Here is a 27,327-nt window from a genome sequence, read left to right as displayed (position 1 = left end):
AAGTCCCGTGGGATCCATGCCTGGTTCATTTTAATGAACGTGAGCTTGTCCACATTGTCTCTGGACAGGCGGCTGCGCTTGTCTGTTATAACGCCCCCAGCCGTGCTAAATACCCGTTCAGATAATACACTGGCTGCAGGGCACGCCAGCACCTCCAAGGCGTAAAGGGCAAGCTCAGGCCATGTGCCCAATTTGGAGACCCAGAAGTTGAAGGGGGCAGACCCGTCATTCACTACATGTAGGCGTGTGCACACATACTGCTCCACCATGTTGGTAAAATGCTGCCTCCTGCTAAGACGTTCCATCTGAGCTGCTGGTGCTGCTGTTTGTTGTGGCGTGCTGACAAAGCTTTTCCACATTTCGGCCATGCTAACCCTGCCTTCTGAGGTGCTGGCGGTGCCCTGGTTGCGTTGGCGACCTCCTCCTCCTCCTCCTCTGCCTTGTGCTTCCACTGTGGCCCCGCTGTCAGATGGGAATGCCAGCAGCATGGCGTCTACCAGCGTGCGCTTGTACTCGCGCATCTTGCGATCGCGCTCCAGTGAGTGAATTAAGGACGGTACGTTGTCCTTGTAACGGGGATCCAGCAGCGTGGCCACCCAGTAATCAGCACAAGTTAGAATGTGGGCAACTCGGCGGTCGTTGTGGAGACACTGCAGCATGTAATCGCTCATGTGTGCCAGGCTGCCCAGAGGCAACGAAAGGCTGTCCTCTGTGGGAGGTGTATGGTCCGTGTCCTCTGTATCCCCCCAGCCACGCACCAGTGATGGCCATGAGCTGGCCTGGGTGCCACCCTGCTGTGAACATGGTTCCATCTCCTCCTCCAGCTCCTCCTCCTCCTCATCCTCCTCATCCTCCAGAACTGTGCCCCTGCTGGACAATTGCGTCCCTGGCGTTTGCGTGTGCAGGAACCCACCCTCGGAGCCCCTTGCGAATGACTGCCCTGAAAGCCTTGGAAATGTTACCTCTTCATCCTCCTCCTCCTCCTCATCCTGTGCCACATCCTCTTCCATCATCGCCCGAATTGTTTTTTCAAGGAGGCATAGAAGTGGGATAGTTAAGCTGAGAACGGCGTCATTGCCACTGGCCATGTTGGTGGAGTACTCAAAACAGCGCAACAAGGCACACAGGTCTCGCATGGAGGCCCAGTTAAATTAAATAGCGGAATAGAAAATATGATCCAAAAAAAGTGTATGTATATCACACGTACACAACCACACTAGGCCCCAATTACTATTGTTTGTACCCCTAAAAGGCTAGATGAGGAGTAGGGGGAGTATGGAACAGGCAGCACCCTCAAACCTTCAGAAGTATGAGATGAACCCCAACAACTTGGAAAGGTGGATCTCTCTCACACGTACCGACACAGACTATCCCGCAATTCAATTGATCCTCAAAGGTTTTTATTGAATAGCGGAATAGGAAATATGATCAAAAAAAGTGTATGTATCTCGCACGTACACAACCACACTAGGCCCCAATTACTATTGTTTGTACCCCTAAAAGGCTAGATGAGGAGTAGGGGGGGTATGGAACAGGCAGCACCCTCAAACCTTCAGAAGTATGAGATGAACCCCAACAACTTGGAAAGGTGGATCTCTCTCACACGTACCGACACAGACTATCCCGCAATTCAATTGATCCTCAAAGGTTTTTATTGAATAGCGGAATAGGAAATATGATCAAAAAAAGTGTATGTATCTCGCACGTACACAACCACACTAGGCCCCAATTACTATTGTTTGTACCCCTAAAAGGCTAGATGAGGAGTAGGGGGGGTATGGAACAGGCAGCACCCTCAAACCTTCAGAAGTATGAGATGAACCCCAACAACTTGGAAAGGTGGATCTCTCTCACACGTACCGACACAGACTATCCCGCAATTCAATTGATCCTCAAAGGTTTTTATTGAATAGCGGAATAGGAAATATGATCAAAAAAAGTGTATGTATCTCGCACGTACACAACCACACTAGGCCCCAATTACTATTGTTTGTACCCCTAAAAGGCTAGATGAGGAGTAGGGGGGGTATGGAACAGGCAGCACCCTCAAACCTTCAGAAGTATGAGATGAACCCCAACAACTTGGAAAGGTGGATCTCTCTCACACGTACCGACACAGACTATCCCGCAATTCAATTGATCCTCAAAGGTTTTTATTGAATAGCGGAATAGGAAATATGATCAAAAAAAGTGTATGTATCTCGCACGTACACAACCACACTAGGCCCCAATTACTATTGTTTGTACCCCTAAAAGGCTAGATGAGGAGTAGGGGGGGTATGGAACAGGCAGCACCCTCAAACCTTCAGAAGTATGAGATGAACCCCAACAACTTGGAAAGGTGGATCTCTCTCACACGTACCGACACAGACTATCCCGCAATTCAATTGATCCTCAAAGGTTTTTATTGAATAGCGGAATAGGAAATATGATCAAAAAAAGTGTATGTATCTCGCACGTACACAACCACACTAGGCCCCAATTACTATTGTTTGTACCCCTAAAAGGCTAGATGAGGAGTAGGGGGGGTATGGAACAGGCAGCACCCTCAAACCTTCAGAAGTATGAGATGAACCCCAACAACTTGGAAAGGTGGATCTCTCTCACACGTACCGACACAGACTATCCCGCAATTCAATTGATCCTCAAAGGTTTTTATTGAATAGCGGAATAGGAAATATGATCAAAAAAAGTGTATGTATCTCGCACGTACACAACCACACTAGGCCCCAATTACTATTGTTTGTACCCCTAAAAGGCTAGATGAGGAGTAGGGGGGGTATGGAACAGGCAGCACCCTCAAACCTTCAGAAGTATGAGATGAACCCCAACAACTTGGAAAGGTGGATCTCTCTCACACGTACCAACACAGACTATCCCCCAATTTAACTGATCCCCAAAGGTTTTTGATTAAATAGCGGAATAGAAAATATGATCCAAAAAAAGTGTATGTATATCACACGTACACAACCACACTAGGCCCCAATTACTATTGTTTGTACCCCTAAAAGGCTAGGAGTAGGGGGAGTATGGAACAGGCAGCACCCTCAAACCTTCAGAAGTATGAGATGAACCCCAACAACTTGGAAAGGTGGATCTCTCTCACACGTACCAACACAGACTATCCCCCAATTTAACTGATCCCCAAAGGTTTTTGATTAAATAGCGGAATAGAAAATATGATCCCAAAAAAGTGTATGTATATCACACGTACACAACCACACTAGGCCCCAATTACTATTGTTTGTACCCCTAAAAGGCTAGGAGTAGGGGGAGTATGGAACAGGCAGCACCCTCAAACCTTCAGAAGTATGAGATGAACCCCAACAACTTGGAAAGGTGGATCTCTCTCACACGTACCAACACAGACTATCCCCCAATTTAACTGATCCCCAAAGGTTTTTGATTAAATAGCGGAATAGAAAATATGATCCCAAAAAAGTGTATGTATATCACACGTACACAACCACACTAGGCCCCAATTACTATTGTTTGTACCCCTAAAAGGCTAGGAGTAGGGGGAGTATGGAACAGGCAGCACCCTCAAACCTTCAGAAGTATGAGATGAACCTCAACAACTTGGAAAGGTGGATCTCTCTCACACGTACCAACACAGACTATCCCCCAATTTAACTGATCCCCAAAGGTTTTTGATTAAATAGCGGAATAGAAAATATGATCCCAAAAAAGTGTATGTATATCACACGTACACAACCACACTAGGCCCCAATTACTATTGTTTGTACCCCTAAAAGGCTAGGAGTAGGGGGAGTATGGAACAGGCAGCACCCTCAAACCTTCAGAAGTATGAGATGAACCCCAACAACTTGGAAAGGTGGATCTCTCTCACACGTACCAACACAGACTATCCCCCAATTTAACTGATCCCCAAAGGTTTTTGATTAAATAGCGGAATAGAAAATATGATCCCAAAAAAGTGTATGTATATCACACGTACACAACCACACTAGGCCCCAATTACTATTGTTTGTACCCCTAAAAGGCTAGGAGTAGGGGGAGTATGGAACAGGCAGCACCCTCAAACCTTCAGAAGTATGAGATGAACCCCAACAACTTGGAAAGGTGGATCTCTCTCACACGTACCAACACAGACTATCCCCCAATTTAACTGATCCCCAGAGGTTTTTGATTAAATAGCGGAATAGAAAATATGATCCCAAAAAAGTGTATGTATATCACACGTACACAACCACACTAGGCCCCAATTACTATTGTTTGTACCCCTAAAAGGCTAGGAGTAGGGGGAGTATGGAACAGGCAGCACCCTCAAACCTTCAGAAGTATGAGATGAACCCCAACAACTTGGAAAGGTGGATCTCTCTCACACGTACCAACACAGACTATCCCCCAATTTAACTGATCCCCAAAGGTTTTTGATTAAATAGCGGAATAGAAAATATGATCCCAAAAAAGTGTATGTATATCACACGTACACAACCACACTAGGCCCCAATTACTATTGTTTGTACCCCTAAAAGGCTAGATGAGGAGTAGGGGGAGTATGGAACAGGCAGCACCCTCAAACCTTCAGTATGAGATTGTGTTCACTGTACCCCACAAAGATTGAGTTCACTGCACCCCACAATGATTGTGTTCACTGCACCCCACAAAGATTGTGTTCACTGCACCTCACAAAGATTGTGTTCACTGTACCCCCCAAAGATTGTGTTCACTGCACCCCACAAAGATTCTGTTCACTGTACCCCACAAAGATTGTGTTCACTGCACCCCAAAAAGATTGTGTTCACTGCACCCCAAAAAGGATGTTGTTCACTGCACCCCAAAAAGGATGTTGTTCACTCCACCCCAAAAAGATTGTGTTCACTGCACCCCACAAAGATTGTGTTCACTGCACCCCAAAAAGATTGTGTTCACTGCACCCCAAAAATGATTTTGTTCACTGCACCCCAAAAAGGATTTTGTTCACTGCACCCCAAAAAGGATGTTGTTCACTCCACCCCAAAAAGATTGTGTTCACTGCACCCCAAAAAGATTGTGTTCACTGCACCCCACAAAGGATTTTGTTCACTGCACCCCAAAAAGATTGTGTTCACTGCACCCCAAAAAGGATGTTGTTCACTGCACCCCAAAAAGGATTTTGTTCACTGCACCCCAAAAAGATTGTGTTCACTGCACCCCACAAAGGATTTTGTTCACTGCACCCCACAAAGATTGTGTTCACTGCACACCAAAAAGGATTGTGTTCACTGCACCCCAAAAAGATTTTGTTCACTGCACCCCAAAAAGATTGTGTTCACTGCAGCCCAAAAAGATTGTGTTCACTGCAGCCCAAAAAGATTGTGTTCACTGCAGCCCAAAAAGATTGTGTTCACTGCAGCCCAAAAAGATTGTGTTCACTGCAGCCCAAAAAGATTGTGTTCACTGCAGCTCACACACAGAAAAATGGATGTGGATCACTGACACCTGCCTATCTCCAATCCCACACCACACAGCAATATCGATTGTAGTTTGTAGAACACAGTTTCCCTAAAATTCAGCAGACTCTGTCCCTAACAGGATTGAGAAGAGATCGTAGATCAGGATTGAGTGCAGACCCCACCCCCCACACAGCAATATCGATTGTAGTTTGTAGAAGACACTGACCCTATATAATTCAGCAGACTCTATCCCTAAAATGCCTACAACTCGCCCTGCCTAAACACTCCGACCTGTCCCTCAATTCTATCCGGACACAAATGGTTTTTTCCTGCCTATCTTTCCCTAATCAGCAGCCAGCACGTTGATGTGTGCTCTGTCCCTGAATCTAAGCAGCATAATGACGCCGCTGCGGCTGCCTCGAACTTATAAAGACTTGGTCACATGCTTCAGACGGCCAATCACAGCTACTGAGACATTTGCAGGCATGGCTGGGATGGCTTAAGGCACACCAGTTAAACGATTGTTGATTGGCTGTTGAAAGCCCGCCATGAAAAGAGCGCCAAAGCATGCAAAACCCGGAAATAAAACGACCGAACACGGATTTTTACCCGAACATACAGTAAAGTGTCCGTGTCTGTGTTCGGGTACAAAAAATCCAATTATTCGGTACGAACACGAATAATACAGTCCGTGTTCGCTCAACACTAGTCAACACATATCTTTGAACATTTTTTTTATATTCTTTGCTATTACAACACGGATTTATGTTTGAAAGATTAATTTATTGTATAATTATAAAATTACACGAATTATACACTTGTTTTCATTTGCAAATTTTTAGATTTAAGGTCCACTAACTTTATTTAGAACAACACACTATACTGATTTTATATAATTAATTTTTATTTTTTATTTAGGTTCACAATATAATTAACATATCACACATAGTAGATAATTTTCTCACCATTCAATACTTATATGCGCAGCACTTCAACACATTATTAATTAAAAAATTGTCAGTAAGCCTGAATCATCCTAGGACAGCCTGCTTCACTTTGTCATCCCAAAGATTCAGAAAGATTATTCTTTTGTGCAATTTCACAACAGGTTATGCGTCAATTATCCAGGATCAAGCCTCCACATGCTGAATGTTCACAGGAAATACTGCTGTGGGCTGAGAACCACCAAAGCCAGGATCGTCACCGACGGACGTGCGGCCATCTTTGAAACGTTTACACCATTCAAATGCCTTGCTGTGGCTAAGCGTCTCATCACCATTGTACTTGAAGTCTTCTGTAGATATCCACTGGTTTTACACCTTTGTTGACAGGAAACTTCCTCACCACACGCTGTTCCATGCACATACTAACACTGTTGTCTGCCAGCTTCATTGACGGCCTCTGGACTGCCCACGACATGTGCGCCGGCTATCAGTAATAGGACATACTTGCCACTTTCTACTGCATGTAGTACTGCCACCCTAGTACCCCTTTTTATACCTGTAAAATTAAAGGTCCCGGTTTGACCTGAACGCCCCTCGTGAATCTTGATGTCAGAGATTGCCTTCCTCCTCCTACACATTTTTATTGATCTGAGAGGAAGCCTAATTTGTAGATCTCATTTTATTTCCAAGGTTTTGAAAAATGAAAAAAGAAAATAAAAGGATACATTTTAATTTTATTTCTTTCTGTTTTCAAAAATTGTGCCAACAAATGAGATCTGCAAAGTACTCGTCATGCCTCTTAGCAAATACCTTGGAGTGTCTACTTTCCAAAAATGGGTAATTTGGGGGGTGTTTGTACGATCCTGGCAATTCAAAACTGCGATGGGTAGTCCGGTAATAAAATGCGCAAATTATGCCCTTTAAAAGCCTGAAGGTGGTCATGGGATTTTGGGTCCCTGTACACAGCTAGGTTTCCAAAAAGTCTCACACTTGTGGTATGGTATCCTCATACTCAGGATAAGTAGCGAAATGTGTTTTGGGGTGTAATGTCATATACCCATGAGGTGTGTGAAAAATATCTCAGTAAAGTGATGAATTTTCTAAAAACTTGTGGAAAAAAATAAGATCCTCCAAAAACTCAACATGCCTCTCAGAAAATATCTTGGGGAGTCTACTTTCCAAAAATGGATCATGTGGGGGTGTTTAAACTGTCCTGGCATTTTTAGGACCTTTAAACCATTACACATGGCCAGCATTAGGAGTTTCTGCCACACTTCTAATGTTGGGCATACATGTAATGTTCTAACAGATTCCTCCATTCACATCAATCGATGTGAATGAAGAAATCTCTGCCAAAAAAAGTGTATGGTATGTCCACCATTAGAAGCCTCCTTTCACACATTCATCCTCTCATCTAACGTTGGGCATACATGTGATCTTCTTTACATGTATGCCTATGTACAGTCTATAGGCTGAATTAAAAAAAGAACAGATTCCTTCATTCACATTGATCAATGTGGATAATGAAATCCCTGCGAGAAAAAACTGAAAAAGTATATGCCAAGCATAGGAGCTACCGAGCGCTGACCATTCCACGTCCCTACTGCTAGGCATACACTTGCAGTGCTGCAGGAACTGACATGTGTTTTCTGCAAGCAGCATCCTGCTGCTGTCAAAATACACAGATTAGTACTGCAGCTGATTGGCGTTCCTGCAATGCAAACAACAACAGTTAACAATAACACACCGTACCAATATACCATTAACTCAATAAAACAACAACTTTTTTTTTTTTTACTTTTTTTGTAACTTTTTTTTAACTTTTTAAAATCATAATATTTTCAGACTTAGTAAACTGTCTATCACACTTGAGAGACACTAGAATCAAGACTATCTAACATCTTTAGAGACCCTTCCTGTGCAGAATTATACCCAGTCCCTGATGCAGAGACCAGGTTGGCTGTGAAAGTTGGGACAAAAAAACAGATGTCTGGCCTTATTCTGCGTCTACTACAGACACATCTTTTTTGGGGTGACGTTTGTGTTGGAGTACCTTGGAGTACATCTGAAAAATGCCTGTCATGCAGCCAGCTTACTGCATTTGGATTTGGCCTTTGGGCAACAGCGCCTTGTGGATAAAAAAGGGCTGTGATGATCACTTTCTGAAATTTTATGATGGATTTACTTCTTCCAGTAGCTCTATAAATGCTTTGTATATGGTCAATTAATTAACTATATAGATGCTTTTTGTACCAGTGTCTAGCTCTGGGGGCAGCTAAATACGGCTTCATCATTTGGTTGTTGAAGTCTACACCTCCCAAATTTATAGTCGTGGATACAGGGAGGCTTTGAAACACCAACACCATGTGAATTTGGACAGTCATGTCTGAGTGAATGGAAGACAAGATGAATACGCCCCATTTGTCCTTGAACTTCACTGCGAGTAGTTCTTCACTGTGCAAGCAGGCTTTCTCCCCCTTTCTAAGTGGAGTGTTCTCGAGCCGTTGGGGGAAGCCCTTGTGAGTAGGTCGCACTGTGCCACAGCAGCCAATTTCTTTAATGAACAAATGTCTAAAAGGTGGTCTGCTTGCATAAAAGTTGTAAACGTACAAATGGTATCCCTCACAGGACAAGGGTGACAACAGGTCCGAAAATATCTTGCCACTGCTCCCAATCTAATCTGGACATCCAGGGGGGTCCACTTGACTGTCTTCTCCTTCATAAATTCTAAAGTGGTATGTATAGCCTGTGGCCCTCCCAGAGAGCTTATACATTTTAACCCCATATCTGGCATGCTTGCTGGGGAGATATTGATTTATTGCAAACCTGCCAGTAAAATTTACAAGGAACTCGTCTATGCATCTACAAATTTTTGGAAGAGATAATTTATGAGGGGCCTGATTTTGTGGAGCCGATCATAGTCAGGTTCACCCTGAGCCATACAATGCATTATTGTCTCATCTTTTCCTGGCCATTACAGCAAAGAAAGGAGGCATATAATGAATCAGGTTTGTGGATCAAAATGACAGCAATTTATCCTTTTTTGTAATGCCCATGTTAAGGGATAGGTCCAAAAAAGTTTTATATTCAGAAACCGTGAAGGGTTTCCACTGGAATGGTCTGGCTTGGCGGCAATGTACTGTCAAGCATTAAGATTGCGTTTAGATATGCACAATTCATTTCGGCCTGAATCTAAATTCGGTCCAATTTTTGGTTATTTGGAGATTCAGATGTATCTGAATCACCGAAAGTCAATATTAACGAATTTAGTTGAAATTCAATAAATTTTGTGTGTTTATTCGATTGCTAACGAATTCCAGAATTTGGAAACCATTCGAATTTGGATCAATCGAAAAATTAATGACTGAGCCAAATTCTGTGTGAAGAATAGCTCGTTGTCAAGGAGTGGACTGGGAAGCCGGCTGCCACGTCCTTAACAACTGATGAACTCATCAGCTGTCCGGGGGTTTCCCCTCTGACAGCTGAAATGTAAACAAAAGAATGCCGGTAATGAGAAATTCAGGGGAAAAAAAAGTGTGCCCCCCCATCCATACCAGTCTCTGTGGGCCTGCTATAGATTTTAAGGGGAACCCCATGCCAATAACTTTTTTAACAAAATGGAGTGGGGTCCCCCCCAAAATCCATACCAGACCCTTATCTGAGCATGCAGCCCTGTAGTCCAAGAAAGGGGGGGGGCTCTTCTCCCAACCCTGGCCCCGGGGTTGTGGGGGTGACTTTAACAGACGGACGCTCAGATCCTGCCCCCCATGTAAATGAGTTACATAAAAGTTAATAAAAACACAACAGTTTTTGACAAGTCCTTTATTTTAGTTTTAGTTTTTAAGTTTGTTTTAAAAAAGGACTTGTAAAAAACTATTGTTGTTTATTTAACCGCTTCCATACAGAGCAGTTAGACCCCCTTCCTGCCCAGACCAATTTTTAGCTTTCAGCACTCTCACACTTTGAATGACAATTGCTCAGTCATGCTACACTGTAACCAAACAAAATTTTTATCATTTCTTTCACACAAATAGAGCTTTCTTTTGGTGGTATTTGATCACAACTGGGGGTTTTTTTTTCGTGATATAAGCAAAAAAAGAGAAAAAATTTTGCAAAAAAAACACTTTTTTTTAGTTTCTATTATAAAATTTTGCAAAAAATTAATTTTTCTTCATACATTTGGGCCAAAATTTATACTGCTACATATCTCTGGTAAAATTAACCTAAATTAGTGTATATTATTTAGTCTGTGTGAAAGTTATTGAGTCTAGAAGCTATGGTACCAATTACTGAAAATTGATAACACCAGATGTACTGATGGCCTATCTCCTTTCTTGAGGCCCTGAAATGTCAGGACAGTACAAATACCCCCCAAATGACCCCTTTTTGTAAAGTAGACAGTCCAAGGTATTTAGTAAGAGGCATGGTGAGCTTTTTGAAGTTATAATTTTTTCCCACAATTCTTGGGAAAATGAAGAAAATTTTTTTTTCTTTTTTTTCCCAAAACGTTGTCAATTTATAAGCTATTTCTAACACATAGCATGTACACAGCAAAAATGACACCCCAAAATTCATTCTGCTACTCCTTCTGAGTATGGTGATACCACATGTGTGAAACTTTAACACAGCCTGGCCACAAAAAGAGACTCCACGTCCAAGTAGCACCATAAGGCGTTTTAGGAGCATAAATACACATAAAACTTTCTTACTACCTATCACATTTTCAAGGCCCCAGAGCACCAATACAATGGAAAAGTCCACAAAATTACCCCATTTTGGAAAGCAAACACTCCAACGTATATTCTATGAGGCATTATGGGTCCTTTGAACATGTCATTTTTTTCCACAAGTTTTTGGAAAATGTGGGAAAAAAATAAAAACTTTTTTTTTTTACACAAAGTTGTCAATTTATAGGATATTCCTAACACATAGCATGTACATAGCAAAAATGACACCCCAAAATACATTCTGCCACTCCTCCTGAGTATGGCAATACCACATGTGTGAGACTTTTTCACAGCCTAGCCATATAGAGGGGCCCAACATCCAAGGAGCATCATCATGCATCCTAGCCACTTGCCTAGGCCTATTTTTGACATTTGGTGTTTACAAGCTAAAATCAGTTGTTTTTGCTAGAAAACTACTTAGAACCCCAAAACATTATATATTTTTTTTTAGCAGAGACCCTAGAGAATAAAATGGAGATTATTGCAATATTTTTTATCACACCGTATTTGCGCAGCGGTCTTCCAAACGCAATTTTTTGGGAAAAAATTCACTTTTTTGAATTAAAAAATAAGAAACCAGTAAAGTTAGCCCAATTGTTTTCCATAATGTGAAAGATAATGTTACGCCGAGTAAATAGATACCCAACATGTCATGCTTCAAAATTGCGCACGCTCACAGAATGGTGACAAACTTTGGTACTTAAAAATCCCCATAGGCGACACTTTAAAAATTTCTACAGGTTGCTATCTTAGAGTTACAGAAGAGGTCTAGGGCTCAAATTATTGCTCTTGCTCTAACGATCGCGACGATACCTCACATGTGTAGTTTGAACATTGTTTACATATGTGGGCGGGGTTTCCGTATGCTAGCTCGCGCGGACAGGGCGCTTTAATTTTTTTTTTTTTTACTATTTATTTTATTTATTATTTTTTATTTTTACACTGTTTTTTTTTAAAAAAATTGATCATTTTTATTTCTATTACAAGGAATGTAAACATTCCTTGTAATAGAAAAAGGCACGACAGGACCTCTTTTTTGTGAGATCTGGGGGTCAAAAAGTCCTCAGATCTCACACGTACACTAAAAGATAGAAAAAATAAAAAAAATAAATAAAAAAAAAATTAAATAAAATGAAAAAAAAAAGGGACCTTTAAACTGGTTGCTACTAGCTAGGCAACGACGTTTGCTGTAGCTCCGGTCCTCCAAGACCATAGAGTCGAGTGAGGGCAAGCTTGCCCTCAGTGGACATCCTGTCTGTGAGGATCTGGGACCGGATCGTTTTCCCCGCTGCCGGCAGGTCCGGTAAGCGGGGAAAAGGACCAGAATGCGGCGGGAGGGGGCACCTCTTCCGCCACCCCGGAAGGGTGATCCCGCGGCGAATCCGCCGCTGGGACCACCCTTATCGGAAAGCCAACCGTGCACCGTTTAAAAAAATACCAGGGTTATGGCAGCTATCTGCTGCCATAACACCGGTATTTAGGTTTAAACGGAGGACGTATATAAACCTTTTTGGACTTAGACATGGTGGCTGTATGAAGGGTGACAGGTACTCGGGTACTTTGCTGGGCAGGTGACAGGTACTCTGGTACTTATGAGCAAGTGGCAGGTACTCGAGTACTCTGATAGGCAGGTGACAGGTACTCGGGTACTCTTATGGGCAGGTGACAGGCAGGTGATAGGTACTGATGAGTAGTACTGATACTGATAGGTGATACTGATACTGTACTGATGGGTACGGATGATCAGTACTGATACTGATAGGTGATCGGTACTGATGGGTACTGATGAATACTGATGAGTAGTGATGGGTACTGATGAGCAGGTGGCAAGTACTCGGGTACTTCAGGTGTCAGGTACTCTGATGAGCAGGTGGAAGGTACTCAGGTACTCTGATGGGTAGGTGACAGGTACTCGGGTACTCTGATGGGTAGGTGACAGGTACTCGGGTACTCCAATGACGGGTACTCAGGTACTCCGGTGACGGGTACTCAAAGTACCAGAGTACCTGTCATCAGAGTACCCGAGTATCTGTCATCAGAGTACCCGAGTACCCGTCATCAGAGTACCCGAGTACCCGTCATCAGAGTACCCGAGTACCTATCATCAGAGTACCCGAGTACCTGTCATCAGAGTACCCAAGTACCTGTCATCAGAGTACCCGAGTATCCATTATCAGAGTACCCGAGTACCTGTCACCAGCCCATCAGAGTACCTGTCATCAGCCCATCAGAGTACCCGACTACCTGTCATCAGAGTACCTGATGGGCTGGTGACAGGTACTCGGGTACTTTGATGGGCTAGTGACAGGTGCTTTTTATTGGGGGGGGGGGGCAATCAGTGTGGTTGGGGTGCACTGTACTTGGTAACTAGCTGTTACCACAATCTCCTCCTCACAAAGGATCAGTGTGTGAGGAGGAGAACACGGTGACAGCTAGTTACCGTGTTCTCTGATGACATTTGTGACCGGCTGTGATTGGACACAGCCGGTCACGTGGTAAAGAGCCAATTTTATTGGCTCTTTACCTAGATCGGGGATGGGCTCTGTCCGAGGGACGAGCCTCGTCCCCGATCGCCGCGCTGCACGCCCCGGGGGGGCGCGCATTAAGGAAGGAATGAGCGGCTCGCGCTGGAGCCGCTCATGTGATCGGCTGTGATTGACACAGCCGATCACGTGGTAAACAGCCAATTTCATTGGCTGTTTACCTTGATCGGGGTTGGGCTCAGTCCGAGGGACGAGCCTCACCCCAATCGCCGCGCTGCGCGCCCCCCGGGGGCACGCAGTAGCGGGAAGATCCAGGCGCCGTCATATGACGTCCGCCCGGATCGAGAAAGGATTTGTGCCGACTTCTTTTTACATGACGCGGTACGGAAGGGGTTAATAACTCTTTGAGCACTTTTTGGTGAATGAGTAGGGGTACAATGTATCCCTACTCATTCACATGGTGGGGTGGGATCTGGGGGTCCCCTTGTTAAAGGGGGCTTCAAAATTCCGATAAGCCCCCTGCCCACAGATCCCCACAACCACCAGGGCAGGGTTGTGGGGGAGATACCCTTTTTTCCATCAACATGGTGACAAGGAGCCCCCCTGCCTGTTTTTTTTATTACCTTTGACTTTTTTTGGTAAATGAGTGTGGGGTACTATGTACTAAGTACTCACGTACTATGTACGTGATCGGCTGTGTCCAGCGCGAGCCGCTCGTTCTCTCCGCAATGGGGGCGAGCAGCGTGGTGATCGAGCCCATCCCCGATCTAGGTAAAGAGCCAATGAAATTGGCTTTTTACCTCATGACTGGCTGTCAATCACAGCCAGTCACAGAATGTCAACAGAGAACACGGTAACTAGCTGTCACCGTGTTCTCCTCCTCACATACTGATCCTGTGTGAGGAGGAGATTGTGGTAACAGCTAGTTACCGATCATAGTGCACCCCAAAACACACTGATTGCCCCCCCCCCAATACAATAAAGAGGACCTGTCACAAGCCTATCAAAGTACCTGTCACCAGCCCATCAGAGTACCCGAGTATCTGTCACCAGGGGCTGTCACCTGGGCTGGTGACAGGTACTCGGGTACTCTGATGGGCTGGTGACAGGTACTCGGGTACTCGGATGGGCTGGTGACAGGTATTCGGGTACTCTGATGACAGGTACTTGGGTACTCTGATGACAGGTACTCGGGTACTCTGATGACAGGTACTCGGGTACTCTGATGGGCTGGTGACAGGTACTTGGGTACTCTGATGGGCTGGTGACAGGTACTCGGGTACTCTGATGACAGGTACTCAGGTACTTTGAGTACCTGTCATCGGAGTACCCAAGTACCTGTCTCCAGCCCAGAGTGCCCGAGTACCTATCTGCACCCCATCAGATTATCCAAGTCTCCAGCCCATCAGAATACCCAAGTACCTCTCTGAAGCTCATCAGAGTACCCGAGTGCCTTTCTGAAGCTGATCAGTGTACCTGAGTACCTGTTTGCAGCCCATCAGAGTACCTGAGTACCTATCTGCAGCCCATGGCTCCTAGATTATGTGTTGGGGTGTTTTCTTTCCAAAATGGCGGTCATTTTGTGGGGGTTTCCATTGTCCTGGGGTTCCAGGGCCTTCAAAAGTGTGATTGGTTGTAATTAAATTATATGTGTAACTTATGCTCCTAGAACACCTGACGGTGCTCCTTGCATGTTGGGCCTCTGTATGTGGCTAGGCTGTGACAAAGTCCCACATATGTGGTATCGCTATACTCAGGAGGAGTAGCAGAATGTATTTTGGGGTGTCATTTTTGCTATGTACATGCTATGTGTTAGAAATATCCTATAAATTGACAACTTTGTTTAAAAAAAAAATGCGTTTTTATTTTCTTTCACATTTTCCAAAAACTTGTGGAAAAAAATGATATGTTCAAAAGACTCAATATGCCTCTTAGAATATATGTTGGGGCGTTTGCTTTCCAAAATGGGGTCATTTCGTGGGTAATTCAATTGTTCTGGTGCTCCAGGGCCTTCAAAAGTGTGATAGGTCGTTAGGAAATTATATGTGTAATTTATGCTCCTAGAACACCTGATGGTGCTCCTTGAATGTTGACCCTCTGTATGTGGCCAGGCTGTGTAAAAGTCTCACACATGTGGTATTGCCATACTCAGGAGGAGTAGCAGAATGTATTGTGAAATTGCAAGTATGCATATACTGTGTGTGAGAAATAACTTGTTATTATGACAATTTTGCGTAAAAAAAAAATGATCTCCCAAGAATTGTGGGAAAAAATTACAACTTCAAAAAACTCACCATGCCGGTTACTAAATACCCTGGAATGTCTACTTTCCAAAAAGGGGTAATTTTGGGGGTATTTGTACTGTCCTGACATTTCAGGGCCTCAAGAAATTAGATAGGCCATTGGTACATCAGGTGTGATCAATTTTCAATGATTGGCACCATAGCTTGTAGACTCTATAACTTTCACACAGACTAAATAATAACCACTAATTTGGGTTATTTTTTTACCAAAGATATGTAGAAGTATACATTTGGCCCAAATTTATAAAAAAAATTACTTATTTGCAAAATTTTATAATAGAAACTAAAACAAAATGTGTTTTTTTTTCAAAATGTTCGCTCTTTTTTCATTCATATCGCAAAAAAAATAAAAAACCCAGTGGTAATTAAATACTACCAAAAGAAAGCTCTATTTGTGTGAAAAAAATGATAAAAAATGTGATTGGGTACAGCATTGTATGACTGAGTAATTATCATTCAAAGTGTGAGAGCGCTGAAAGCTGAAAATTGGTCTGGGCAGGAAGGGGGTGTAACTGCTCTGTATGGAAGTGGTTAAAAACAAACATGGTATACTTACCTGCTCTGTTGCAGTTGGATTTGCACAGAGCAGCCTGGATCCTCCTCTTCTCATGTCCCTCATCTGTGATCCTGGCCCCCTCAGCAAGCAGCTTGCTATGGGGGCACCCAAGCTGAGCCACAGCTCCCTGTGTCCATTCAGACCAGGAGCCTAACCCCCTTTCTCCCCTGATTGGCTAGATGACTTTGATTGACAGCATCGGGTGCCAATGGCGCCACTGCTTTGTCTCAGCCAATCAGGAAGGAGAATCTCAGTCGGGTAAAGCACTTGTGGACATTGCTGGACAGAGAGGGGCCTCAGGTAAGTATTACGGGGACCCGGGGGAGGGCTGCTGCACACAGAAGGCTTTTTATCTTAATGCATAGAATGCATTAAGATTAAAAAAAATTTCTGACTTTACAATCCCTTTAAGTATGCGGTGGCCAGCTTCCTGGCCCGCTCCCTAACAACCAGCTATTCTTCACACAGAATTCGATCATTTTTTGATCGATCTGAATTCGAATTGTTTCTTAAATTTGGAATTAGTTAGAAAATCAATAAACAAAAAAAACTAAATGAAACTAAAGACATCGATGAAACAAAATTAGTAACATAACATAAAATAGTAACATAAGAAATCTATTAGAAATTAAATGAAACAAATTTTTCTGCTCTGCACATGTTTTATGGCTTTGGTTAACAATCAAATTATTCAGGTCTTCGGTGACAAACAGCTCAAAAAATCAAGATGTGTTAAGTTCGCTGTTTCCACCTGAACCCCAGGCTGGGCTGTGAATGAAGGGATAACAGGTGCTGCTGAATTTGGGAGCAGCCAATTAGGGTTTGCAAGCACCTCTGGAAGGCTACTATGGGCCTGTGCTCAAATTCTTGGTGGCTCCAATTGCATTACGCTACTAGTGCTAGCCACCTCACCAGCTTGTACTACACTGCTGGTGCTTGCTACTTCACCATGAGATACTGAAGTCCTGGTGTCTAAAAGGCCAGGATGTACTAGATCGCTGGTGCTTGCCAGATCACCAAAAAGTAGTGCAGTGCTATTATTTGCACCTTGCTGCATATGAGCATAATTATGCATTACTAGCACTTCAGCAACCTCAAGCCAGGTATGCCTGATCTTAGCAGGGAGTGGGACCTCTTCTGAGCTAGCAGTCAGTGTGCTGCTGCTTTCTATAGGTTCATATTCTGAGATGGATTCTGACAGTGAGGCTTCCTCTTTGCTCTTATCTGCCATGCTCAGAATCTTGGACGCCTCCTCACTAGTGTAAGTTTTTTGGGACATTTTGGGCACTAAATTTACAAGTACCTAGTGGTGTCTATGGGAAAAAGAGCTCCTGGCTAGCAATTAGGAACTGCTTGTATGCTAGAAAATAATTAGTGCAAGCAGAGATCAGGCCTGATCTTGCTAAAACTGTGATTTTGTGTACAATGTATCAGAGATGGCAGTGATCAGAAAAATTATACTTACATTGTACTTTTGATGAGATTATACTACTTAGTACACTAGTATATTGCTGTTCATGATCAAGATACTGATCCGTACAGACACTAAACTAGCAATGGCCGTGATCAGCGACCTATAGTGTGACTGCAATAGTGTGGCAGAAAATCTAGCACTAACTGTCCCTGGCTGGGAGGGATGTTAATTGACTCTGAAGCCACTATTGAAACTAATACAGTAATCAGTTATAATACTGTACACTGATATTGTACTAATGCCACTGGCTGGGTGGCAGGTGTGATCAAAGAGTAATGACTAAAAAAAGTGTGTGTAAGTGTCAATGTGTTGCTTTAACTAACTGTGAAGCTGCTTTTTTCTCTTCCTGAATCAGAAAGGATTTAGGAAAATAAGAATTGAAAAGATCCTGTATCTATGTTTACAAACAAGGCACAGGATCATTCTGTGATTGGCTACAGATGATCAGTAGGTTCACAGACAAAATCATTGGCCAAAACCAGCTGACAAACTTGTGCTGCAGGAAATGACAGCATGAGTTAGCAGGGGGCATGCGCATGCATGCCCGCAAACCCAGTAGAAGGCAGTCGTATACATGTATGCAGAGCTGGGACAAGGGGTGGGCAGAAGGGATGTCTGCCCTGAGCACTGTGGCATCATGTGAGATGGGGGGCACTATGAGGAGATTTGGGGGGGGGGGATTTGTGTTGGGAGGGGGTAAGAATTATTCCAGGAGGGAAAATTTAGGGGGGGATGCTAGGAGTGGTGATTTGGGGAAATTTGTGTTGGGAGTGGGGACGGGTGAAGAGGATTTGCGCTAGGAGGGTTAATTTGGGGGGTTTGAGCTAGAAAAGGTAATATAGTAGGGGGCGATTTGTGCTAAGATCTGAATTTTTTTTGGGGGGGGGGGATTATACTAGTAGGGATGATTGGGGGATATTTGTGCTGGGGGGGATTTAGAGTAACGGAGAAGAGGATTTATGCTGGAGGCATATGGGGAGAGAGAGGATTTAAACTGGGGGGATGGAGAGGGCAAAAATTTGTGCCAGAAGGGGGGATTTCGGTAGGGGGGTGGATTTGTACTGGGAGTAAGGGGGCGAATTCAGATTGGTGCTCGAAATTTTTTTTGAGGGGGGGGGAGTTTTGCTGACACATAATCATACATCTGGGGGGGGCAATCTGGCATGTCCACCCTAGGCTCCAGATGACCTTGTCCCGGCACTGCATGTATGTAACTGTGCCTGTACCTGCTGCCCGCTTGCAGTGTATTTACTGTGAGCATTTGGCAGACGGTTAAGGCAAATGCTATCACAGGGGTTCTATATCTTTATTATTATGCTTTAAAAAAATAGAGAATGTAGTGACAAAAGTGATACCTTTGCATGTTGTACCTTTCACAGCAAGTGGGAAGAGAAAATTCAAGTGTGGGGAACTTTCTGCTGGAGTACATATGGTTAGATGTTTTGGGTGGATATGCCTTTAAATATATAATGCATTTATAGTTCACACTCACCAATGAACCCGAAAGATGTAACAGCATTAAGATAATTTTAGCAGACAGAACTGGAAGCTGATACCATGTCTGCAAGGAAGGGCTGCTGCAGATTCTGTTATGCAGTGCAAGACTGATTTTGCAACATTCTGGAAATTCTTGCTCATTTGGAACTCTGTCAAAGATGAAAAAGAACAGTAGAACTTAAAAAAAAAAAATAGAAAATGTATTTATAGCTATATCACTAAAGTTAGATATTTGTCCTATATGTAACTTTGTGTCCTATTCAGTGCTAGCATTCATACTCTCTCCACTATGCCATGCTTTCTTGGGCGCGTTGCACAAGGTCTGCATGTTTAAAGCAGAAGTAAAATTCTACTGTTAGCAGGCAGAAAATACATGTTTCTTCTCCAATGAAATACACCTTTCTGCCTGCTTGCAGCATTTTCCAGCATGTAAACTGAGCTGCACATGTGCACCGGGATGACTGGCTCCTGTGCATGCCAATGTTTTCAGCCAATGGCCGAAAACCGGCACACAGAAGAAGAGGTTGGTGAGAGATGAGGACCATTGGAGGAAAGGTAAGTATAGCACCCTCTTAGATTTAGTTAGTTAGTACTGGCTCACTGTGTTCAGTAGAGCTACATTTTTGTTTGCTAGGTAAATTTAGCTGGTCTCACTGTAACCAGTGTGGCTGTAATTGGTGGTTTAGGTAAATTTAGTTGTGTTCACTGTAATCAGTGCAGCTGCATGAAGTAGTTTGGACTCTCTGAAACATAGGTGTGAAGTAATGCAAATAGCAGTATGAATATTTATACAGCCCTGGCTAAACCCAGGGAGGATGGCCCTGAAGGCTGCTGGGAGACTGTATAATCACTCTGAGACACAGAGCTTCTGGATCTTTGCCTGCAGAGGGAAAGTCCAGCCTGGAGGGCTTGCTGCCCTCCAGGGCAACACTGTGCTTGCTGTCTGTTAGACCTCAGGTGGGCAACTTGAGGGCCTGGATGCTGGAGCTACAGAGTGCTGACTGAGGGGCTGTCATCTGAAGATCTAGTCTGGTATCAGAGGAGAAACTTGTCACATGGATGTTGGAAGGAGATAACCAACTTTCCTAGGATATTTGTGAGTACAGACTGCTGTGAGTGATCTTAGTGACTTTTGGGCTGCTGCCACCCCTCTTGTGCTAGAGCGTCAGCTGTGTGTTTGACCAAAGGGGACATCAGTTGGTGTCCTGAAAAGCTTAATTCTTTGTGAAGGGTATCTGACCAGCACAATTGGGGTGCTTTTTACAAAGTCCAGGATCCAGAAGGTCCCTAAACTATTCCTATCCCTGAACTAAACCTAACTGTCCCTGACAAGACTGGATCCTCTCCCATGCTACTTTTGTGCCCAATGGCCTCAGTAGGGTATATATATATATCCCCCTGGGTCCAAGATGGCCACTGAAATCTCCAAAGAACTTGTCTCCAATCAAGACATAGGGCTCCCTCAAGATGGCTGTCGGGAGTTCTGTGCATAGAGCATACTAGTCCTCTTCTCTGACAGGCTTCCCTAGCAGCAGAAGTAAGTGAAAGCAGTCACGATTTACTTCCAAAATAAGTGAGTGTGCAATCTCATGATCACTGTACCACTCCCCTGCCCTGCTAACCTCATAGAAATGCAACACCTGTGACCTTGAGGCTGCATGTGGTCATTTGTAATTTATTATGCTGGAGTCTGTGTTTCCTGATGTAGCACCACCCTCTTAGTTAGACTGCTAGGTAAATTTCGTTTTTGACTCCCTCTGTAGTTGAGGGGGTAGTGTTCATTTGCTTTGGTCTGTTCAGGGCTTTACAGACTGGGAGTTTGATTACGTTCCCCTGCCCCTCGAAAAAGTTTCTAGATTTTGGAGAGGGAGAATGGTGTGCCCAGATGGTGGCTGGGGGAGCTGATAAATAGTCTGGAGCCCTGGAGAGGGAGTCTTTCCCTGTGGAGGAGAGTTCCCAGCCTCAAAGGGGCTATTGCTTCTGAGGCAACCAATGAACTGTGTTGCTGATCCGCAATGTCTCAGGGCGACAGAGCTAACACCCGGGAATGATATGAAGCTAGATGCAGAACTCCACCTAAGGAAATCCATCTATAGAAAGAGTACTTGATCTATCGGGAGGCGTCTAGAGGAAGCTGGAAGCTGTCCTGGGGGACTTGTGTGTAATATCCTTGAACTGACTCCTGGTCTGAGAGGTCTCTCATAGGGTCTCAGATAATGGCCATTCCTTTGTCCTCAGCAAGATTCTGATCTATGAGCTTAGAGAAGAGTGCCTTCCTATATTGTCCAATGTTCCTGGGATTGCTCTAGATACCAATAGCTGTGCCGTTGGGCAAGATGCAAAAGAAACTTGCCTCATCGTCCTCAGCACATAGCCATAGTGTTTAATGAGAAGATTGTCCTCTTACAGCTAACTGCTTACTGTTTTGGAGTATCCTATGCCTCAAACCCACCCCCTGTTACAAGTTCTTCAAGCAATAAATTACAACAAGACAACCCCTAGACTGTTTATTTGAGCCAGAGTGATTGGACTGTTGCCGTGTGCTTGGCTGCCCCTACACTGTTTTGGGAAGAAGCCTGTTTTAATTCAATGGCTCCTAAGACTGGATTCTAGTATTTTAATGGTTTAGTTTATTTCTTACTATCTTACATTTTCTGTTCTGTTCTTTTGTTTTTGCCTTTTATGGATTTTATAATAAATCTTGTTGAGAGAAATATCAAAATGTGAAAGCTGAAAGCGAAAGCTGAAAGCTTTCTGAACTGTTGCCAAAGGGATATCAGCAAGCATGCATGGACTGCTGGGCTGGTTCTTTCTGGGGGAAAGGGGGGCATTTAGAAAAAAAAAGCAAAAAAAAAAAAAAAACAAATTAATCTTCCTTGTGCCAAATTCACCTGCAGATTTAAGAGGTACCTAAACCCAAAATTTAAATGTAAACAAAGTGCTGTGCACCAGTCTTATGATGTAGTGGATGCATTAGTTCACTTTTTTCAAGCTTTTTTTTCTTTATTTTCACCTGGTAATACCCCACATAAAAAACTTACTGTCTCAGGATAGATTTCAAACATGTCTGCAATTGTAGTGTATGGAAGAAAAATAAGGTTGTATGTTCTTTTTGTCAAGCTTATAGGGAGTGACAAGCAGGGCCAGTGCCAGCATAAGCAGCCGCCTTAGAGTGCTAGGATAATGGGGATGGGAAAATCCAAATTCCCAGCCACTTGCTGGGATTATGATTTTTTTAATCTCCTCTCTTCCATTGCGGTCACCCGTTGCTAGGAACAGGTGTCCTGTCGAATAATGCCTCCCGTTGAAAAATGCATCCGACGAACAGCGAATGCTCAGTAAATTACATCACTCCAGCTGAGATCAGCTGGCGTGATGGCGCTGACATGCGCAGTTTGTTGGATGCATTATCCGACGAGAGACAGAGCGTGGATGGAATAGAATCTGATTTCAGATTCTGCCTCGCTCTCTGACCGGAGTCATAAAGGGGAACTCTGACCAGACTCATAAAGGGGAACTCTGACCAGACTCATAAAGGGGAACTCTGACCAGACTCATAATGGGGAACTCTGACCGGACACATAAAGGGGAGCTCTGACCAGAATCATAAAGGGGAACTCTTACCGGGACACATAAAGGGGCACTCTGGCCGGGACACAAAAAGGGGAACTCTGACCGGGACACAAAAAGGGGAACTCTGACCGGGACACAAAGGGGAACTCTGACCGGACTCCTAAAGGGGAACTATAACCAGGACACATAAAGGGGCACTCTGATGGGGACACTGGATGTAAAGGAGGACTCTGATGGGGACACACTGGATGTAAAGGAGGACTCTGACGGGGAAACACAGGATGTAAAGGAGGACTCTGACGGGGACACAGACACGGGCTGAATGATGGCGGGGGACGTGGGCTGCATGACGGCGGGGGACGTGGGCTGAATGACGGCAGGGAATATGGACTGAATGACGGTGGGGGACACGGGCTGAATGACGGCGGGGGACACGGGCTGAATGACAGCGGGGGATACGGGCTGAATGACGGAGGGGGACACAGGCTGAGTGACGGAGGGGGACACAGGCTGAGTGACGGCAGAGACACAGGCTGAATGACGGTGGAGACACAGGCTGAATGACGGTGGAGACACAGGCTGAATGAGGGTGGGGACACAGGCTGAATGACGGCTGGGACACAGGCTGCATGATGACCAGTGTTGGTAGTAACTGCGTTTAAGTAAACGGCGTTACTTAACGCAGTTACTTTTGAGGGTAACGAGTAATCTATCAGATTACTCGTTCTCTCATTGTAACGCCGCCGCCGGTACTTTCGGCTGCGTTACCGCAATTAAATCTACCGCCACTAGATGGCAGTAGATGTAATTGTAATTCCCCCCTCTCCTCTATGACCGAGGACGAGAGAGGAGGAAGAGGAGGAGACTGTGAGTGAGCAGAGAGGACGAGCGCGGACTCCGGACTGAGTGAGTACAGCACGCCAAGCCCAGCAGCAGCCAGCCAGCCAGCCACCACCATCATCATCCCCAGCCACCACCACCATCATCCCCAGCCAGCCACCACCACCATCATCCCCAGCAAGCCACCACCATCATCCCCAGCCAGCCACCACCATCATCCCCAGCCAGCCACCACCATCATCCCCAGCCACCACCATCATCCCCAGCCACCACCATCATCCCCAGCCACCCACCACCACCATCATCCCCAGCCACCCACCACCACCATCATCCCCAGCAGCCACCACCATCATCCCCAGCCACCACCATCATCCCCAGCCACCACCACCATCATCTCCAGCCACCACCACCATCATCCCCAGCAACCACCACCATCATCCCCAGCCACCACCACCATCATCCCCAGCCACCACCACCATCATCCCCAGCCACCACCATCATCCCCAGCCACCCACCACCACCATCATCCCCAGCAACCACCAACATCATCCCCAGCCACCACCACCATCATCCCCAGCAATCACCACCATCATCCCCAGCCACCACCACCATCATCCCCAGCCACCACCACCATCATCCCCAGCCACCACCACCATCATCCCCAGCCACCACCATCATCCCCAGCCACCCACCACCACCATCATCCCCAGCAACCACCATCATCCCCAGCCACCACCATCATCCCCAGCCACCCACCACCACCATCATCCCCAGCAACCACCAACATCATCCCCAGCCACCACCACCATCATCCCCAGCAATCACCACCATCATCCCCAGCCACCACCACCATCATCCCCAGCCACCACCACCATCATCCCCAGCCACCATCATCCACAGCCACCACCACCATCATCCCTAGCCACCACCACCATCATCCCCAGCCAGCCACCACCATCATCCCCAGCCAGCCACCACCACCATCATCCCCAGCCAGCCACCACCACCATCATCCCCAGCCAGCCACCACCATCATCCCCAGCCAGCCACCACCACCATCATCCCCAGCCAGCCACCACCACCATCATCCCCAGCCAGCCACCACCACCATCATCCCCAGCCAGCCACCACCATCATCCCCAGCCAGCCACCACCACCATCATCCCCAGCCAGCCACCACCATCATCCCCAGCCAGCCACCACCATCATCCCCAGTTGCACAGTTCGTCAGATGCATTTTTCGACGGGACGCATTATTCGACAGGACACCGGCACTGGCGTCCTAAGCAACGAATGACATGCACAGCAAAAGGTAACCACCCCTGTGCAGAGCTGTCCTGCCTACCAACTGTGTCCCCCCTCCCCCACCTGCCGACTCCAGCTTCAGCTTCCTGGCTCCTGGCACAACCCGCTATGCAGGGCAGCTCTGTCTATCAACTGCTCCCCCCCCCCCCGGCCTCACTCCGGCTCCAGCTTCCTGGCTTCTGACCGTAAAGGACCCGGTGATGGGGGAGGGGGGCAAAGTGAAAGGTGAAAGAGGGGCACAGAGATTGGGGACACAGTGGCAGGAAGAACACAGTTATGGGGGACACAGTGTTGGAAGCTTTGTGATGAGGGACACAGTGACCATGCTTATAGTATGTTTATAGTCTGGCCACACCTACTTTTTGCCTGAAGTGTTCCTCATTGTCAAGTTTTAAATTTGGGAGGTATGCATATGGGGGAGGGGGGTGGCTGGAGGATGGCTGGGTTTAGGGGGTTGCAGCAAAATGCACCTTTGCCTGTGTGTACAAAAATCCTTCTGTGGTGACAAGACATTTATTGCAAGTATTTTAAGTTTTTGCTAAAAATGTTCTTAGCCCGAAAAAACTAAACCAATACAGCCAACACATTTAAGGATTGGTAGGCTGCAATAATTTGCATTTTTGTGTGCTTGAGTTTAGTTATAGAGATGGCCTTGCGGTTCACCCGACGGTCGGTTCGTGGCGAATTTTGCTTGTTCGCAAATTCGCATTTTGTCAGCGTAGGGAGAGGTTGCCTGTGCTCATGAGGGAGAGATTGCCAGACATAACTAGCTCTGTGAAGATCCACAAAAGTCCTTTTCAGGGCTGGTATTTCGGTATAGGTCCAGTCTAGTGGCGGCTGGTGCTCTCAATTTTGGGGGGGGGGGGGCGCAAACAGAAAATGTAATAGGCATTGCTTTGCGGCAAGAAACGCTGTAAGAAATTGCGTGACTTTGAGGTCGCAAAAGTGTGAAAGGGGCCTTCAGTTATTAAAGTATAGTGTGCCCCCTTTCGAAGCAGAGAGACCAGCGTGCCCCCTTTCAATGCAGAGAGACCAGTGTGCCCCCTTTCAATGCAGAGAGACCCCCCTTTCATTGCACAGTGACCAGCGTGCCCCCTTTCAATGCACAGTGACCAGTGTGCCCCCTTCAAAACAGTGACCAGCATACATGCCCCCTTCAAAACAGTGACCAGCATACATGCCCCTTTCAATGTAGTGACCAGCATACATGCCCCCTTCAATGTAGTGACCAACATACATGCCCCTTTCAATGTAGTGACCAGCATACATGCCCCCTTTCAATGTAGTGACCAGCATACATGCCCCCTTTCAATGTAGTGACCAGCGTACATGCCCCCTTTCAATGAAGTGACCAGCATACATGCCCCTTTCAATGCAGTGACCAGCGTACATGCCCCCTTTCAATGTAGTGACCAGCATACATGCTCCTTTCAATGTAGTGACCAGCATACATGCCCCCTTCAATGTAGTGACCAGCATACATGCCCCTTTCAATGTAGTGACCAGCGTACATGCCCCCTTTCAATGTAGTGACCAGCATACATGCCCCCTTTCAATGTAGTGTCCAGCATACATGCCCATTTCAATGTAGTGACCAGTATACATGCCCCCTTTCAATGTATTGACCAGCATACATGCACCTTTCAATGTAGTGACCAGTATACATGCCCTCTTTCAATGTAGTGACCAGCATACATGCCCCTTTCAATGTAGTGACCAGTATACATGCCCTCTTTCAATGTAGTGACCAGCATACATGCCCCTTTCAATGTAGTGACCAGCATACATGCCCCTTTCAATGTAGTGACCAGCATACATGCACCTTTCAATGTAGTGACCAGTATACATGCCCCCTTTCAATGTATTGACCAGCATACATGCACCTTTCAATGTAGTGACCAGTATACATGCCCTCTTTCAATGTAGTGACCAGCATACATGCCCCTTTCAATGTAGTGACCAGCATACATGCCCCTTTCAATGTAGTGACCAGTATACATGCCCCCTTTCAATGTAGTGACCAGCATACATGCCCATTTCAATGTAGTGAAGAGCATACATGCCCCTTTCAATGTAGTGACCAGTATACATGCCCCTTTCAATGTAGTGGCCAGCATGCATGCCCCTTTCAATGTAGTGACCAGTATACATGCCCCCTTTCAATGTAGTGACCAGCATATATGCCCCTTTCAAATTTAGTGACCAGTATACATGCCCCTTTCATTG

General features: G+C 45.4%; 1 protein-coding gene across 1 annotated transcript in view; it reads right to left on the bottom strand.

Moving 5' to 3' along the window:
- Positions 1-27,327, bottom strand: part of LOC309552694 (E3 ubiquitin-protein ligase RNF213-like) — a gene marked incomplete at its 5' end in the record, with an annotated part of 1,269,694 nt that overhangs the window by 1,122,815 nt on the left and 119,552 nt on the right. The window contains one exon of the mRNA XM_082253620.1: positions 19,379-19,532. Within this exon, the coding sequence (XP_082109746.1) occupies positions 19,379-19,532 (154 nt within the window). The remainder of the gene's footprint in view (positions 1-19,378; positions 19,533-27,327) is intronic.

The sequence above is a fragment of the Pelophylax lessonae genome (assembly GCF_965119305.1).
Source record: "Pelophylax lessonae genome assembly, chromosome: 4".
Classification (NCBI taxonomy): domain Eukaryota; kingdom Metazoa; phylum Chordata; class Amphibia; order Anura; family Ranidae; genus Pelophylax; species Pelophylax lessonae.
Note: the sequence above shows the minus strand (reverse complement) of the source record. Positions and strands in the feature narration are given on the sequence as shown.